Source organism: Cherax quadricarinatus, chromosome 22, assembly GCF_038502225.1.
Source record: "Cherax quadricarinatus isolate ZL_2023a chromosome 22, ASM3850222v1, whole genome shotgun sequence".
NCBI lineage: Eukaryota > Metazoa > Arthropoda > Malacostraca > Decapoda > Parastacidae > Cherax > Cherax quadricarinatus.
The window spans coordinates 4,551,531-4,569,456 of record NC_091313.1 but is presented as its reverse complement, the minus strand read 5'-3'; the positions used below and the strand labels follow the sequence as shown (position 1 = coordinate 4,569,456).

The window sequence follows — 17,926 nt, the reverse complement described above, 5'->3', positions numbered from 1 at the left end:
AGTGGGGCTACGTCTGTTGTTTTTAGTAACTGTGGGACGACCCCCGTGTCCATGCTCCCTCTCCATAGGATGGAAAAGGCTCGTGATAGGGGCTTCTTGCAGTTCTTGATGAACACAGAGTTCCATGAGTCTGGCCCTGGGGCAGAGTGCATGGGCATGTCATTTATCGCCTGTTCGAAGTCATTTGGCGTCAGGATAACATCGGATAGGCTTGTGTTAATCAAATTTTGTGGCTCTCTCATAAAAAATTCATTTTGATCTTCGACTCTCAGTCTGGTTAGCGGCTTGCTAAAAACTGAGTCATATTGGGACTTGAGTAGCTCACTCATTTCCTTGCTGTCATCTGTGTAGGACCCATCTTGTTTAAGTAGGGGCCCAATACTGGACGTTGTTCTCGATTTTGATTTGGCATAGGAGAAGAAATACTTTGGGTTTCTTTCGATTTCATTTATGGCTTTTAGTTCTTCCCGCGATTCCTGACTCCTAAAGGATTCTTTTAGCTTAAGTTCGATGCTTGCTATTTCTCTGACCAGTGTCTCCCTACGCATTTCAGATATATTGACCTCTTTTAGCCGCTCTTTTATTCTTTTCCGTCGCCTGTAAAGGGAGCGCCTGTCTCTTTCTATTTTACATCTACTCCTCATTTTTCTTAGAGGAATAAGCCTTGTGCATACATCGAGTGCCACCGAGTTAATCTGTTCTAGGCATAAGTTGGGGTCTGTGTTGCTTAGTATATCTTCCCAGCTTATATCGGTTAGGACTTGGTTTACTTGGTCCCACTTTATGTTTTTGTTATTGAAGTTGAATTTGGTGAATGCTTCCTCGTGACTAGTCTCATTATGTTGGTCTGGGGCTCCACGCATACATGTCTGAACCTCAATTATGTTGTGATCTGAGTATATTGTTTTTGATATGGTGACATTTCTTATCAGATCATCATTGTTAGTGAAGATGAGGTCTAGTGTATTCTCCAGTCTAGTAGGCTCTATTATTTGCTGGTTTAAATTGAATTTTGTGCAGAGATTTAAAAGCTCGTGTGAGTGTGAGTTTTCATCAGAGCTGCCTCCTGGTGTTATTACTGCAACAATATTATTTGCTATATTCCTTCATTTTAGGTGCCTTAATTTGAAATCCCCCAGGAGCAAGATGTTGGGTGCAGGAGCTGGAAGATTTTCCAGACAGTGGTCAATTTTTAACAGCTGTTCCTGGAATTGCTGGGATGTTGCATCCGGAGGCTTGTAGACTACCACAATGACTAGGTTTTGGTTCTCGACCTTTACTGCTAAAACTTCCACTACATCATTTGAGGCATTAAGCAGTTCTGTGCAAACAAGTGACTCTGCAATGTACAGGCCAACCCACCCCTTTTGCCTGTTCACTCTGTCACATCTGTATAGGTTGTAACCTGGGATCCATATTTCGTTGTCCAAGTGATCCTTTATGTGGGTCTCAGTGAAAGCCGCGAACATTGCCTTTGCCTCTGCAAGCAGTCCACGGATGAAAGGTATTTTGTTGTTTGTTGCTGGCTTTAGACCCTGTATATTTGCAAAGAAGAATGTTATCGGACTGGTGGTATTGTTGGTACTGGGGGGGATTTTTTTTCCGGCATTAGTATCTGTATCTGTTGGTTTGGAGTGGAGGCCATCGACTGTGGTTCCACTCCAGGAATGACTGGATATGGTGTACGATTTCTGCCATTTCCTGCCAGTTTTTTTTCCTTCCTGGCACTAAAAAAACCTCTCCCTCTTGAGTGGCTGTGGCTACCCAGGTTTTCCCATGGCCTGGATGTTTTGTATCTTTTTGTCCCCTTTAGATGGTATGCCTGGCAATTTAAGTTATAGCACAGTCTTTTCTGTACTGAAGAGGTACACAGTTCAGGGTGAAAAAGCTTACAGGAAGGGAGTTTGCATTTTCCTGTTGTCATATGGGCATGGCATTTTCTAGGGTGGTCATAGTTGCACGTCCCATCTGTTTTTCCAGATTTCCCATGCCACCAGATACCAAGTGCATAGTATGTGCACAGGCTTGGTTTCCGCTTGCCTTGGGTTTCTGTGACTGTATTCCCTGTTGGTGCATGTTTCCCTGTCTTACTTCTATCCTCCCTAGCACCAACAATGGAGCTCCCACCAGTTGTTTTTGGTTATATATCCTCACTATTGCTAGTGGAGTCCTCTTGTTTGCTATTTCCTGCGGTATTTCTAGTTTGCAATATTGGTTTTATCTTATCTTTGACTACACTTGTTTCCCTACTATGGCTCCTGTCCCCTATGAGGTCATTTATATGTATTCCTTCCTGCGTATAATTCCCGACTACCTGGACAAAATCTCCAGCTTCACCATTACTGTCTCCCAGGAGAGCACTTCCAGCTTCACCATTACTGTCTCCCAGGACAGCACCTCCAGCTTCACCATTACTGTCTCCCAGGACAGCACTATCAGCCCCACATTTACTGACTACCAGGACATCACCTCCAGCCTTACAGTTTGTGACTACATGGCCAGTATCAAGGGCAGTACCATTCAGCCCAGACTTTTTATGTTCCCATCTGTTGTAGAAAGCTTCCAGGTTTTCTATGAAAGCAGCTTTGATGTTGTCCTCTTTTAATACCCTTGTGATTTTAGTCCACAGATTTTCCTCATTTGGGCATACCCAAAAACACTTCCCTGTTTTAACACTGCTTGTAGTTAGTTCTTGGATATCTGCACAAGGGGCATGACACCAATTTCCACAAAAATGACAATTTACCCATGTGGAAGCCCGTTTGTTTGACTGACCACAGACTACACACAGCTTCATAATGATTTGAATGGTTGATTTACTGCAATTCTACTAGCAACCTCTTGAATATTCTATTAATAACCTCCTTAAATGAAGCTCTAGCTATTTGTATTTCTGTTTCTAACTGTTTTTGTATATTGGACAGCTTACCGTCACGTTCCTGATTTATATTTAATGTTTGTGTTTATAAGGGCGCCTACAGCCCCATCCGTTTACAGTCTGCTTTATTGTCCAACGAAACCGTTTGAAACCAGTCAAGGGTTCGGACCAGTCAAGGGTTCGGACCAGTCAAGGGTTCGGACCAGTCAAGGGTTCGGACCAGTCGATCTGATCTGATCAGTGGGTCACTTATTTAAAACATACTGGTCGGTGATTTGAGCTAACACATGAAGGATCTACTGGAAATTATCTACCCGAGTAATATGTGATTTGATTGATACAAAAGTATAACTTGCATGTTGAAGAAACCGGTGACTGCTGGCAACTCCTACAATGACGAACGGTCGACCTCAACCCTTGTTTATCAATCGCTGTATCTAGCTTTTCTTTTTTTTTTCCGTCTCCACCACAATAAATGCTATATTATCACTATAGTTGACTGGTGGAAATTTTGGAGGAAGGACGCTTTTTCTGTAGTAATAATTGCTTCTCGTTGTGTATATTGCGAGCGCTGGTAACTACAGGTTATATGAAATTCACAGTATACGTCTGGTATTTCAAGAAAAAAAAAACTAATGAAAGTCACTCCGCTCCACTAAGTACCATTATAATACTGGTTAGTTGCTACTACAACACTGTATTCTGCTATTCACTGGTATCACTAGATTATATGCGAGTACACTAGCAAGCCAGGAAGATTATTAAAAACAGCTGACCTGTGGTAAGTTTCTGGCGACTTCTGGCACCTGCCTCTATAGGCTTATCACTTCATTTACAAATTCACCTGTTTTCAAATGACACTTTAGCCTTTATCATCAATATACTAGGGAGCCACTGTAGTATACACTATACACTATGTATACTCAGTGTTATCAGGGAGACTTTCTTTCCTCTGACACGAAAAATTCAATTATTATTATTTTTTCCACACGGGACACAGGCCTGATTCCCCTCTGGCAGTAAACTCTGCTAGGTAGTGCACACTAATTCTCCTTTTTTGACTCAGTATATAATGTTTTCCGCCCAAGATTGGCTCCAGGCGCTAGAGGGATGTATCGTATAGGATTGATGACACAAATTAAAGTTCTAGCACGTAAGAGCGACCGTGAAAACACGAGAAAACCCGGAGCACAACGAGGCACGCTGACACGCTTGACACGCACAGATAAGAAAGGAAAGGAAAGAAAGGAAAGGACAAATTTTCATCATCATTCAGCACTTTCACTATCACTCATACATAATCACTGTCTTCACAGAGGAGCTCAGATACGACAATTTAGATGTCCCTCCAAACTGCCAGTATCCCAAACCCCTCCTTAAAGTTTAGGAATTGTACTTCCCATTTCCAGGACTCAAGTACGGCTAACCGGTTTCCCTGAATCTCTTTACAAAATATTACCCTGCTCACACTCCAACAGCTCGTCAGGTCCCAAAAACCATTCGTCTCCATTCACTCCTATCTAACACGCTCATGCCCACAAAACCTACTTTACCCCCTTCCTCCAACCTTTTTCGAGGACGACCCCTACCCCGCCTTCCTTTCCCTACAAATTTATACGTTCTCCAGGTCATTCTATTTTGTTGTGTTTTTGCGACATACAAGAATAATGCATTATACTTCCCCATAGATGATAAGGAAGTAATAATGAGAAGTATTCTGGTGAACTGTTACTTGAGAAATATTCTGTTGAACTGTTACTTGAGAAGTATTCTGTTAAACTGTTACGTGCGACTTGCTCCTGGGTGTTAGTCGACGTGCACCTGGGTGTTAGTCGACAGGTACCTGGGTGTTAGTTGACCCGCACCTGGGTGTTAGTCGACCTGCACCTGGTTGTTAGTCGGCCTGCGCCTGGGTGTTAGTCGACCTGCACATGGGTTTTAGTCGACCTGCTCCTTGGTGTTAGTCGACGTGCATCTAGGTGTTGGTCGACCTGCACCTGGTTGTTAGTCGACCTGCACCTGGGTGTTAGTCGACCTGCACCTGGTTGTTAGTCGACCTGCACCTGGGTGTTAGTCGACCTTCACCTGGGTGTTAGTCGACAGGTACCTGGATGTTAGTCGACCTGCACCTGGGTGTTAGTCGACCTGCACCTGGGTGTTAGTCGACCTGCGCGTGGGTGTTAGTCGACCTGCACTTGGGTGTTAGTCAACAGGTATCTGAGTGTTAGTTGACCTTCACCTGGGTGTTAGTCGACAGGTATCTGGGTGTTAGTCGACCTGCACCTGGGTGTTAGTAGGCTGTTGTAGGTTATATCTTAGTGAAGGACAGGAATGGAAATTAATCACACTACCTGGGTTACTTGGGTTATCCCAGGTTAATAATTTTTCAGGGCTATCCTGGGTTAATAATTCTCCAAGGTTATTCTGGATTAATAACCCTCGAAGGTTATCCTGGGTTAATAACCATCCTGGGTTATCCTGGGTTAATAAGCCTTCAGGGTTATCCTGGGTTGATAACCCTTCAGAATTATCCTGGGTTATCTCCAGGGTTATCATGGGCTTATAACCCTCCATGGTTATCCTGGGTCAATAAGCCTCCAGGGTTATTCTGGGTTGATATCCCTCCAGGGTTATCCTTGGCTAGTATCCCAGCGTGACGTGTGTGTCTCAGAGAATATATGCGGAGAATTTATTTTATTCTCAATTGTAGGGATTAAAATAGTCTTGGCTGGTGGTAAACAGGTGACATGCTACATTAAATGGAGTCGATAGGCTTTAAACCCCGTTAACCACTCGACTTACAGGTCTGGGGCTCTTTAAATGGGAGAGCTCTGGGTGCAAAGATCATGGCGTTCCTCTGTGCTCCTTCATCTCTGTCTGATGTCATATTTTCTTGGAACTTATCCTGTACTGAATATTTATGGGGTTCTTGTGCTTTTCCTCGTATTATTATTATTATTATTATTATTGTTATTATTAGTATTACTACTACTACTACTACTACTACTACTACTACTACTACTACTACTACTACTACTACTACTACTACTACTACTACTACTACTACTACTACTATTAACTCGTGTGGGTCATTCCAACAAGAAGGTTTGCGGGGATTCGATCCTCCGTTCAGTAATCGCGAAGATAGACACGCTAAATTCACTCACTCATTTCTGAAGGCTTTGAGGTATTGCTGACAACTGTTGTGTAGCTGTTCCTCTACATACTGCCTCGTGTGCTTCGTCTGACACATGCATCGCTCCTTCTTCAACTCCTTCCATCCTCACAGAAAGGAGTTAACAATGGTCTTCATATATAGAATGTCGTCAGCCCATTGGATGGTTGGTTAATATGTTTTAAAAGCTATCAGCTACACGTCTGTTACCGGTTTACACTCTTAACCTCTAAAACTGGAATTAAAGGGAACTCTCGGCAAATACTGTATACCTCTTACAATGTTTATTTATCATGTTACGTATATGATTTCTTTTATACATTAAATCTGAGTGCTGGTATTAGTGCACTGAAGGAGTAACTACATTATCCTGGGTATAATTCACTCGGTCTCAACGCTTCAAGTTCTCATCAAGACATTCATCCTAGAGGGATGAATGTCTTGATGCGAGTGAAAGGTTCTTGATCCAAGGATTATCATTTACCCTTCCCTTGCATATAACCAGCTGCTCTATGACCACCACTCTCTTAGATCTTTCCTAAAACCGTGGCTCCTGCGGGATTAATTCTTTTCGTGACAAGTAATAATAAATCTGTCTCCGTCACTGCATTAATGAGCACTGAGCCCCGGATCGCATATCAGGGCGCTATTAAACTTGATTAATACGACGTTGGTGCTGAAAGTGCTGCTCAGCGTCTAACGACTCTTTCTTTATTGTTTTTCTTTCGCACTTATTACCAGACCAAGAATGGACAAGTAGTATAGGTCGATATGTAATTATCAACTAAACAATGCTTTCAGAACTGACTATTCCGGTCCAGACGACCCTGTAGCAAGGCGAAGTACTATATACCTTAAAAGTGCTCACATTAAATCTATTACCGGATTAATTTTACATCAGTGGGACATCGATGATGCTCTGAAGAACAAGAGGCACAATACCGTGACTGGAACAAAACACAAATAACCTGCACATAGGAGAGAGAAGCTTACGACGACGTTTCGGTCCGACGTGGACCATTTACACGTAACACTGTTGCTCTGTTCCCACCAAGTGAAGTCTGGATTACTTAAATTACAAACTCTTGCCTGATAAATATATAGATAATTGCATTTACTCACGAATGCAAACTGATTAATAATTGTGCTTCAGGAAGTACCCAGATGTATTCCTGATGTTTTACTGTATCCGGTTTTTCAGTTACCGTTAAGCATCAATTTATTTAAGCAGGTGAGTAGTGTAATCTTTGATCAACAAACATGTACTTACGTTACAACAGATGGTATTCAGGTGGGGTTCAGTGAGCAGGATGTAAAGTGTGACTGATAAATGAGAGACATATGCTTTTCCTATATAAACCAGGGACAGGATGACGGTGACTCTACAGCGGAGTCAGTGAAAGAGATAGAGAGTTGCAGTAGTTGTAGACTGGGTCACAGGTGGGCGGGGCCCACTCGTGGAAGTAGGTCATGCCCATATGTGAATGATCATTCTATGATGTGCCAAGATGTGTTGCTTGTCAGACAAGCACCATTAGATGAATGGTATATAATACTGACATTTGATCATCAAGACGTATTGTAACATCTATGAACCTTACTTTGAGAGAGACACACAGACAGAGACAAAGAGAGACGTATGTAACACCTGGGTATCTTTACAGGAGACACAAGTACACCGCCTGGGTATCTTTACTGAAAAGACGCATAAACCATTCCATGTGCTTATTAGATGATATATACATTCAAATATTTCATCAAAGCCATCTTACGTCATCTTATTTATTGCGTGTATCCAACTTATATCTATCATGTTACTTATTGTATCTATCCAACATATAACTGTGTTCGTTACGTCTATCCAACTCATAACTGTCATGTTATTTACTGCTGAAAATTAGACACATGTGCAACATCTGGATATCTTTATTGTAGAAGTTTCGCCATCCAGTGGCTTTATCAATACAAATTCAAGGACATGATTGGAAGACAGAAGAACTTTATACAAAAGATGCGGTACTCAGTCCCTCAGCCTGGAGTTGATGTGAAGAACACCGTAGTCGTGAAGATTCTGGAGCACTGACAAGAAGGCTGGTGATTATATACTGTCGTGAGGTGGAAAGGGACGAGTAGCAGATAAGGGCATAGTCACTGGTAGGCGGGATGTCCCAGTGAAAGTAGATCATACCCAAGGGATGGGTTAGTAGTAGTAGTAGTAGTAGCCGTAAAGAAGGTTATGTAGATATCCTCTGAACCAAGATTCCATGATGTTGCGCTGTCTGACAAGTTGTACATGAATGGTATAAACAATACCACGAGCGGGGACAGAACCAGCTAGCTGGTCCAGTGGCTAACGCGACGGTCTGGAGTTTTGAGACTCTCTGATCGCAGGTTCTATCCCCGCCCGTGGTATGGTTTGTTTGCAATCGTGTCATTACGATTTCGTGAGTCATGAATGGTATAACTTTCGTCTTGTCGGTATTGTATACATTCATGTACATGTTATTGACTGCATCTATGCTTGTCGTAATACAGAGGTTATTTTCATGGATAACTGCAATATAAAGTTCAGTGATGAAACAGATATATGAACTAAGTTAGCTTGGGGTGGAAACGAGATTCTGGTTGGCAATGAGTTTGCGCCTCCAACATTATCATGAAGCGACCCGAGTGCGCCTTCCATCACTGATTGTTTCACTCGTCTGTAACCCTTATTCCCAAATCGGTGCTTTCATATAGTCTTTCTAAATCAGAGTTTATCCACATTGAATACATCGTTTCGATTTATTTCTTGGATAGACATCCTCGCCACCCTGCCTATCTCTTATTTAATTATACCTGTCTTCCACTTGTATACTATTTATACCTGTCTTCCACTTGTATATTATTTATTCCTGTCTTACACTTGTATACTTCAATCATATCTTTCCTCAGTCTACCCCTTTCAAGAGAGTGCAAAATTTACTTTTGTGCTGAATGGAGCCCAGTCACAGTGACTTAGTAGGTTATTATAGTTTAAATCTACACAACTTACCAATAAATAATAATGTATGCCGTACAAAATTTGTGCCTTCTGAGCCATAGTACAAATTTAAGACACTGTCTGTAAAGTCATTTGTTGGTTTAACGAATAACTTCTTATCAACACTGAAAGATATACACCGAGAGGTGTATATCTTTCTGTGTAGATACACAGGGAGTTTATTTTAATCTCTACTATATGATTACAATATTCTTGAATGGTGGTGAACAGATTATATGTAGCCTTCATGACTCTCTTGCTATCTGTAGGCTTGAAACACCTTGAATTAGCCAACCAAACCATCGTAGAACACGACTTGGGGTGAGTCACTTGCTTCTAAATCGAGGAAAAACTTAGCTCCGGTGGCCAGCGGAAGCTGAAAGCCTTACCGTGTTTGCATCTGGCAGAGATCCGTGTGAGAAGACACTGTTCAGTTTCGTGACTAATAAATTAGCAACATGTTTAAGCCATTTTTTCTTGCAGGTGAATTCTGGGGCGTGATGAACGATAACGGGTCTTGGTCTGGCATGATGGGTAGACTGTCCAGGAGTGAGGCAGACATCGGTGTTGCCAACTTATTCTTAACCTTGGATCGACTAGGAGCCGTTGATTACAGTGCTCCATATGATGCAGAGGTAGGGAGGGGGGGGGGGTAAGATGTTCTCTTGGAGAAGGTGGCAAAGAGTGTAGTAGTAATAACAGTGATATTAGTAATAGTAATATTAGTGATAGTAGTAGCAGTATACCTAGATTATACCTGGAGAGGTTTCCAGGGGTCAGCGCCCCCGCGGCCCGGTCTGTGACCAGGCCTCATGGTGGATCAGGGCCTGATTAATCAGGCTGTTACTGTTGGCCGCACGCAACCCGACGTATGAACCATAGCACGGCTGGTCAGGCACTGACTTTAGGTGCCTGTCCAGTGCCTGCTTGAAGACAGCCAGGGGTCTATTGATAATCCCCATTATGTATGCTGGGATGCAGTTGAACAGTCTTGGGCCCCTGACACTTATTGTGTTGTTTCTTATCGTGCTAGTGGCGTCCCTGCTTTTCATTGGGGGGATGTTGCATCGTCTGCTGAGTCATTTGCTTTCATAGGGAGTGATTTTCGTGTGAAAGTTTTGTACTAATCCCTCTAGGATTTTCCAAGTGTATATAGTCATGTATATCTCCCGCCTGCGTTCTAGGGAGTACTGGTTAAGGAACTTCAAGCACTCCCAGTAATTGAGGTGTTTTATCTCAGTTATGTGTACCGTGAAGGTTCTCTGTACATTTTCTAGGTCAGCAATTTCACCTGCCTTGAAAGGTGCTGTTAGTGTGCAGCAATATTCCAGCCTAGATAGAACAAGCGACCTGAAGAGTGTAATCATGGGCTTGGCATCCCTAGTTTTGAAGGTTCTCATTATCCATCTTGTCATTTTTCTGGCAGATGCGATTAATACAATGTTATGGTCTTTGAAGGTGAGATCTGACATGATCACTCCCAGGTCTTTGACAGTAGTTCTTCGCTCTATTGTGTGGTTGGAATTTGTTTTATACTTCGATGTAGTTTTAATTTCCTCACGTTTTCCATATTGGAGTAATTGAAATTTCTCATCATTGAACTTCACATTGTTTTCTGCGGTTCAGTTGAAGATTTGGTTGATGTCCGCTAGGAGTCTTGCAGTGTCTTCAATGGAAGACACTGTCGTGCAAATTCGGTTGTCATCTGCAAAGGAAGACACAGCGCTGTGGCTTATATCCCTGTCTATGAGGATGAGAAACAAGATGGAAGCAAGTACTGTGCCTTGTGGAACAGAGCTTTTCACCGTAGCCGCCTCAGACTTTACTCTGTTCACTACTACTCTTTGTGTTCTATTTGTTAGGAAATTATAGATCCATCTTCCAACTTTTCATGTTATTTCTTTATCACACATTTTGTGCACTATGGCACCATGGTCACACTTGTCGTAGGCTTTTGCAAAGTCTTTGTATACTACTTCTGCATTCTGTTTGTCTTCTAGAGCATCCAAGACCTTGTCGTAGTGGTCCAGTAGTTGGGACAGACAGGAGCGACCTGCTCTAAACCCATGCTGTCCTGGGTTGTGTAACTGATGGGTATCTAGATGATTGGCGATCTTGCTTCTTAGGACCCTCCCCTCAAGGAAGGTTCCTTGATGTTGGTGAGGGGCTCTTGATTTAGGGAATTGGATCTGTGCTCCAGTTCCCCAAATTAAGCCTGAATGCCTTCCACATCCCCCCCCAGGCGCTGTATAATCCTCCGGGTTTAGCGCTTCCCCCTTGATTGTAATAATAATAATTCTTAGGACCCTTTCGAAGATTTTTAAGATATGGGACGTCAGTGCTATCGGTCTGTAGTTCTTTGCTATTGCTTTACTGTCCCCTTTGTGTGTAGTAGTAGTTGTGACAATTATTGAGAACTTTAACAATGTAAGTCACTCAGCACTCATAGTCATAAAAATATTAACAACACACAATAAAAACTGTAATAAAATTAACAAATAATAAAAGCAACGAGCATTAACACTAAATAATAAACAGTAACATACTAAGTTAAAATAACCAGCATTAATTAAAAAGTCAGTTAGTAGTAACAGGTGAGACATTTTGCGAGCAATTTGAATGACAAAAATCTGTGTATAATCAGGATAGATTCAAGTTAGGTCAGCATAGTTCCAATTTCTCGGATCAAGAACCCCTGCCACCGTAGAGACTTTATTGTTGCAGGTGAGTTGTTTCATGGTGCGCAGTGATCCACTAGCACCACGCTGGTTGTCGTTGGTGCTTCCCTTCCAGGGAGCGACGTGGGCGACGCTGGTGGGTGGGGTGGTCATCACCGGCCTCATCATCACCTTCCTTGCCTCCGTCGCGGCAAGATGGTAAGTACAAGCGATGTGAAGCGCTGGAGACTTGATCCTTCCAGACGGGAGTAGAGAGTGTCTCGCCCAGGTCATTGCGGCAACGCGGTATGCCAGGCTCTACTGTAACCTTGATAAGTGATGCCGACAAGTGGTTCAAAAAGACAAATGAGCTAACACTAGGATATATTAGAAAACGTTTCGGTCCTAGGACCTAGAAGTGATTAACGTCCCAGGACCGAAAACGTTTCCTAAAAGGTCCTAGTGCTTGCTCACGTTTAATTTTAAAACTCTTCTGTCCTAAGACACTACTGTGTGGTGATCCAGTATGATCCATTGGTTTTTATACGAACTAGAAAGTCTACCACCACATCTAATAATGTGATCTTTATTTTTTTTCCGAAGTGGACCGGTATGCTAACGAGACGTCAGTAATAGAACCAAAAATTTCTCTGAGTCATCATACGACTGAAATTCGCGTCAGGAGAAACATTTTTATTTCTCATAAAAATAAAAGATTCCCATTTTGTGAACTCAGTTAACCAATATATGGATGAAAAATGGCCAGATAAATAGAATAAATAAGCAGGGAGAGAGTTATCTTAGAATAACTGCGGTAAACAGTTACGATACTCAGTAGTAAGCAAGCAATAATTGTAATAAGGTAAACGCTTACGATACTCTCCAGTAAACATTTCTAAAGCTACTGGCTACCCTATGTATAACCTACCACACATGAGTATTTCTACATTTCATAAATATACCTCCGACCCATGAGTATATCTACATCCCTTCAGTAAAATTACATCCATATATTTTATTTACGACACATGAATATATTTGCTTTCCCTGAGTAGCCTCGTCCTATATCTGTATTCCATGAATATAACTACGTCCTATGAGTGTAACTACTTTACACGAATATGTACCCCTCAAGGAAGGTTCCTTGATGTTGGTGAGGGGCTCTTGATTTAGGGAATTGGATCTGTGCTCCAGTTCCCCGAATTAAGCCTGAATGCCTTCCACATCCCCCCCAGGCGCTGTATAATCCTCCGGGTTTAGCGCTTCCCCCTTGATTATAATAATAATAATACGAATATGTAATTACATTTCGTGAGTATTATTATTATTATTATAATCAAGGGGAAGCGCTAAACCCGGAGGATTATACAGCGCCTGGGGGGGGGGGGATGTGGAAGGCATTCAGGCTTAATTCGGGGAACTGGAGCACAGATCCAATTCCCTAAATCAAGAGCCCCTCACCAACATCAAGGAACCTTCCTTGAGGGGCTTTCGTGAGTAAAATAACATCTCATACCCATCAATATGATTAATCTCTTTGAGTCTAACGGTATCACTTCTTCCTCTTCTCCAACAATAGCGGCGGAGGGGAGGTGAAGAACCTTAAGTCTCCGGTCTTTGCCTTCTTCTTTGCATTGAGCATGCACTTCAGGGATCCGCAAGCGGTGCTCCCCCGACGGATCCACATGCGAATCTTCATCAGCTTCCTTGGGCTCTACACCATCATCATCACCACAGCCTACTGTTCCAACCTCGCCGCCTTCCTCACTGTCACGCGTCCTCCTCAAGGGATGGACACCGTCAAGGAACTTCGCGACTCCGGCTTACAGATCGCTGGGCTAGGCGGGTTCTTCAAGGGTGCCCTGGCCTCCGCTGTCGATCCTTATCTTCAGGTAAGAACCTACTGAAGGATGCATTGATACTGGCAAAGGGCTCCTCATCAGCCTTACACACATTCATTTACCACGTACTCATTGAATACCCTGCACACAACCTGCACAGCACCCCAGCTCACCCAAAACTCCTGGGTATTAACCAAGCATATATATATACAACTTCAAACTCCCACGCTGTCATATCTACGAGTATACAAATTTTCCCCTCACTCAAAACGCTCATGCCTGAATGGAGCAACACATCAGTACACAAAGACTGCACCAAATACGTACTCTGCTGCATCATTACATAAATTCTTAGAAATTCCCTCTAGTTTTTTCTCCTTGATCATCCCTGCCCCACTACTATCTCTGCTGCTTCTCTTCTCACCCACTGCCACTATTAGAATACTCCCTTTATACATTATAACACACTTTATAAGATACCGTAGAATATACCCCTTATATTATAGAACACAACCTTTATATAATTACACACCACCCTTTAAATTATGGTACACTCGTGTATTTATAAAACAGACACTATTTATATGAGGGAAGAGACCCTTTATATGATAAACATACCCAGTATTCAATACACACTTTATATCATAGAACACACACTGTATATGATAAAAAAAACACCCTGTGTATGATAGATCACATCCTGTATATGAAAGAACACACCCTGTATGTGATAGAACACACCTTGTATATGATAGAACATCCTAAATATGCCAGAACACAGCTTTAATTGATAAACTGCACCAAATATGTAATCTCCTTTCCGAAACGCTTCCGTACTCCCATATCCTGACAGTGCGACTCCGCATCTCTGCCCTACAGAGTCTAGCGGAAAGGTTCGTTGCTTACCAGAACTTGGAGCTGGTGTGGCCCAAGCTGAGGAAGAGTAGGGCAGCCTATCTTCACAACCGTCAGTTTCTCGAGTTCGTCATCACTACCCAGTTCACCAAACAGGGCGTCACTAGTATGAGGATCATGAAGGTGAGCCATACCCAGTACAAGCCAGGACAAGGCACAAAGTCAAGGTACAGGTTAGGTGGTCAAGATTAACGCAAGTATTATATTGACTGGTTAAAACCGGAAACAGATTAGCATTGCCGTGCTTGCAAGGAACCATCTAGTATGCTTGTATATAGATTTTGAATCTGATAAACGTTCTTCATTGCACACACACACACACACACACACACACACGCAACAGGCCAAGTGTCTTAGTAGAAATTGCCTTGGACAAAATGGTAACTAACAACTACGTACGCTGACTTATATGCTTGGAACTATCGCCTTCAGATTTTTGGAAGGTCTGCATATGCCAGGGAATGTCATGTTCTGAACTGCACATGTTACTTAGATTGAAACATTCAAGATTGTAAAAATTTATAATGTTTGTAAAATAATTCTGTATAGTCCTTGTGGCTTAGCGCTTCTTTTTGATTATAATAATAATAATGTAAAATAATTGTCAGATTTTCCGAGTAAAGGTTATTTTTTTTTTACCGTAAAGCAAAGCGAATGGGACCAGTACTGTTAGACGCGTCCTTATTAGGAATGAAAATATTCACTAATGTATAAAACAGATGAGAGGAAAAAAAAATTGATGTGCGTCTTGCAGGAGTGTTTTGCCCCGTACAGCATCGCCATGGCTCTACAACGCCACTCACCACTCAAGACCAACTTCGACCGGGTCATCAGGTGGATGCTGGAGAGTGGTCTGGTGCGTCGGTGGTTCCTGCAGTCACTCAGACTCTCACGCACGGTAAGGAGGTTTTCCACTCCCACAGTAATGTATGGAAGAGTGATTGTGGAAACTTGTTAGAGCTTTTTTGATGTGAGGTGGGTAATACTGCGGGAACAGTTTAACTGAGGTGATAATCATAACCTCATAAATTTCTTGTAGGATAAAAATAGAAGAAACATCATCAAAACTTGTGTTACTCGTGTACAACAAGAAACACTTGTATCATTAGATCAAAGGTATTTAAAAAAGACAAGTTCGTGAATAAGACACAGGTCTTATTCATTAATGAGCAGACTTACTTGAGACGTGGGGACTCACTATCTTCAGTTAAAATCTTCCCAGCTGACTATTCCCTAGCAAGCTTACCCTTCTCTCCTTTCTTCTCTTAGTTTCTCTTAGAGTTTTAATTGGCTGGTACATCTTACTAAAAGGATGATGCCATTTAGGTTTACTTTGTGTAAATGGAAACTTGTCAAATTTCCTAGTTAGTAAGATTAGAAATGTTGGAATCAGTGATATAACTGGAGAATGAGTCTTCTGGTCGACCTCAAACTTAACATCTCGTTGATTATGGGTTGTGTAAGTTTTAATTTGAAAGTTTTATGGAGCAAATTGTTTTCTCTGCAATATCTTTAAAATGCCCCTTTTGATTGGCTTCAAACCTTAATTATTATAATCAATGTAAATACTAAAACTGTAAGGGTTATAAAGTGTTGCGAGAAGAGAAGTTTTGAAAGGAGGAATGTACAGTGGTTAAGAGTGAGTGTGCATAGGTAAGAATTAGTGCAAGAGTAAAATTGAAATCAAAGTAAGTGGTATAGGTTAGTTGTTAAAAAGAGTATCTATCTGCATCAAAGATACGACTTTCAGCGAGGAAGCAAATTTGAATGAGTGTGCTTAGGTTGTGTAGATGTCGGAGCTTCTGAGGTTAATCCTGCATTCCTGCTGATAGCTAGGAAAATCTATTAAGATATGGAGGGGTAACAGTGTTGACCTGACAGTCCTTGCAGAGTGGTGCTGGTCGTTTTTTCTGTGGTATCCAGGAGTGAGCCGCATGTATCCAATACATAAACGCCAAAGTGCAGTCTCTCAAAATCTATAGCAGTGGGAAAAAGATTGCCAGAACCCTAAACCTGATGTGACAGAAAACAATTTGATGTGGTCCAGCTTAGACTACCGTTGTTGCCAGTGGTTGTAGAGTTGTTGAGAGAGCACTGAAAAACAGTCCAAGAAAGGAATATTCTTGTGGAATATTCCTTTCCTGTGGAAAGTTGGAAAATACTGAATATCTGGCCAAGTGGCTAAGTATGCGTGTTAACTGAACTGAACATAGGCAGGTCCAGGGCACAAGCAATAACCGACTTCTTTGTATTTGCTAGAAATGTGACATAACCAAAGTTGATAAATTAGACACATGTGCAACACTTGGGTATTTTTATTGAGGAAACATTTCGCCACACAGTAGGTTCATCAGTCCTATACAAAGAAGAATGGTGAAGATCAGAAGGAGATTGAGATAATCAATCCCTTAGCCTGGATACGATGTATTCAGTACATCAGTATTGAAAAGATTAATGGACTAATTACATCAACATAGGTAGCTGGTTGTTAGTCGACTGGTGTGGGTCGCTTCCTGGGGACAAAATTGACCTAATTAGCCCGAAATACTCTGCATAAAAAGCGGCTTTCTATATAGTAGTATGTCACTGATGTCAGCTAGAACTGTATACATTGCACACGTACTTGTAAAATTAAAGATTATTATTATTATGATTATTATTATTATTATTATTATCATAATTATTATTATATTTATGATAATTGTACTTATGCTTAGTTGTACCTAAATAAACTTGCTTCTACCCGAAATGCACCGCATCTCAGTGGCTTTCTTTCATCCTAACGATATTATATTTCATGTAAACTGTACATTGCCTATATACTGCACAAAAGAAATAAATTATTTGCCTCAGCATTCGTTTCTGTACATTTGAGACAATTATTATAGTTGATCCTTTCCATTTTCTCTAACAGATACAAGACAAGAAAGCGAGTAATGAGGGAGACTCTTCTAAAAGTTCAGAGCCCTTAGATGCAGAAGAAGTGGCGTCGACAAGTGGTGTGATCCAGCCACTGGGCATCCAGCACATGCAGGGACTCTTCTTCATATTGATCATCGGATACTTATGTTCGCTACTTGTTTTTCTTCTCGAAAATTGCTTTAAGAAGCTATATACTGATTTTTTTGGGGCGAAAAATAAGCAAAATGCTGTAATACGGGGAAATTAAGTTTGCGGACATCGACCATTTGCCACTGCTTTAACATGAAATATTATACATATAATATATATATATATATATATATATATATATATATATATATATATATATATATATATATATATATATTTATTTATTTATTTATTTAATGTGTGTGTCTATAATAATAATAATAATATCTTTATTTACTACAAGTACACGTACAAGGTATACAGTCCTAGCTGACAACAATGACATACTACTATATAGAAACTCCCTTGTTATGCTCCGCATTTCGG

General features: G+C 41.4%; 1 protein-coding gene across 1 annotated transcript in view; it reads left to right on the top strand.

Annotated features, from left to right (window-relative positions):
- LOC128689594 (ionotropic receptor 21a) overlaps nucleotides 1–17,657 on the top strand; it is a 32,261-nt gene extending 14,604 nt beyond the window's left edge. Inside the window, exons 6-11 of the mRNA XM_070087728.1 lie at nucleotides 9,559–9,710; nucleotides 11,800–11,951; nucleotides 13,312–13,624; nucleotides 14,453–14,611; nucleotides 15,243–15,386; nucleotides 17,403–17,657. Of these exons, the coding sequence (XP_069943829.1) occupies nucleotides 9,559–9,710; nucleotides 11,800–11,951; nucleotides 13,312–13,624; nucleotides 14,453–14,611; nucleotides 15,243–15,386; nucleotides 17,403–17,657 (1,175 nt within the window). The remainder of the gene's footprint in view (nucleotides 1–9,558; nucleotides 9,711–11,799; nucleotides 11,952–13,311; nucleotides 13,625–14,452; nucleotides 14,612–15,242; nucleotides 15,387–17,402) is intronic.
- The last annotated feature ends 269 nt before the right edge of the window (nucleotides 17,658–17,926 follow it).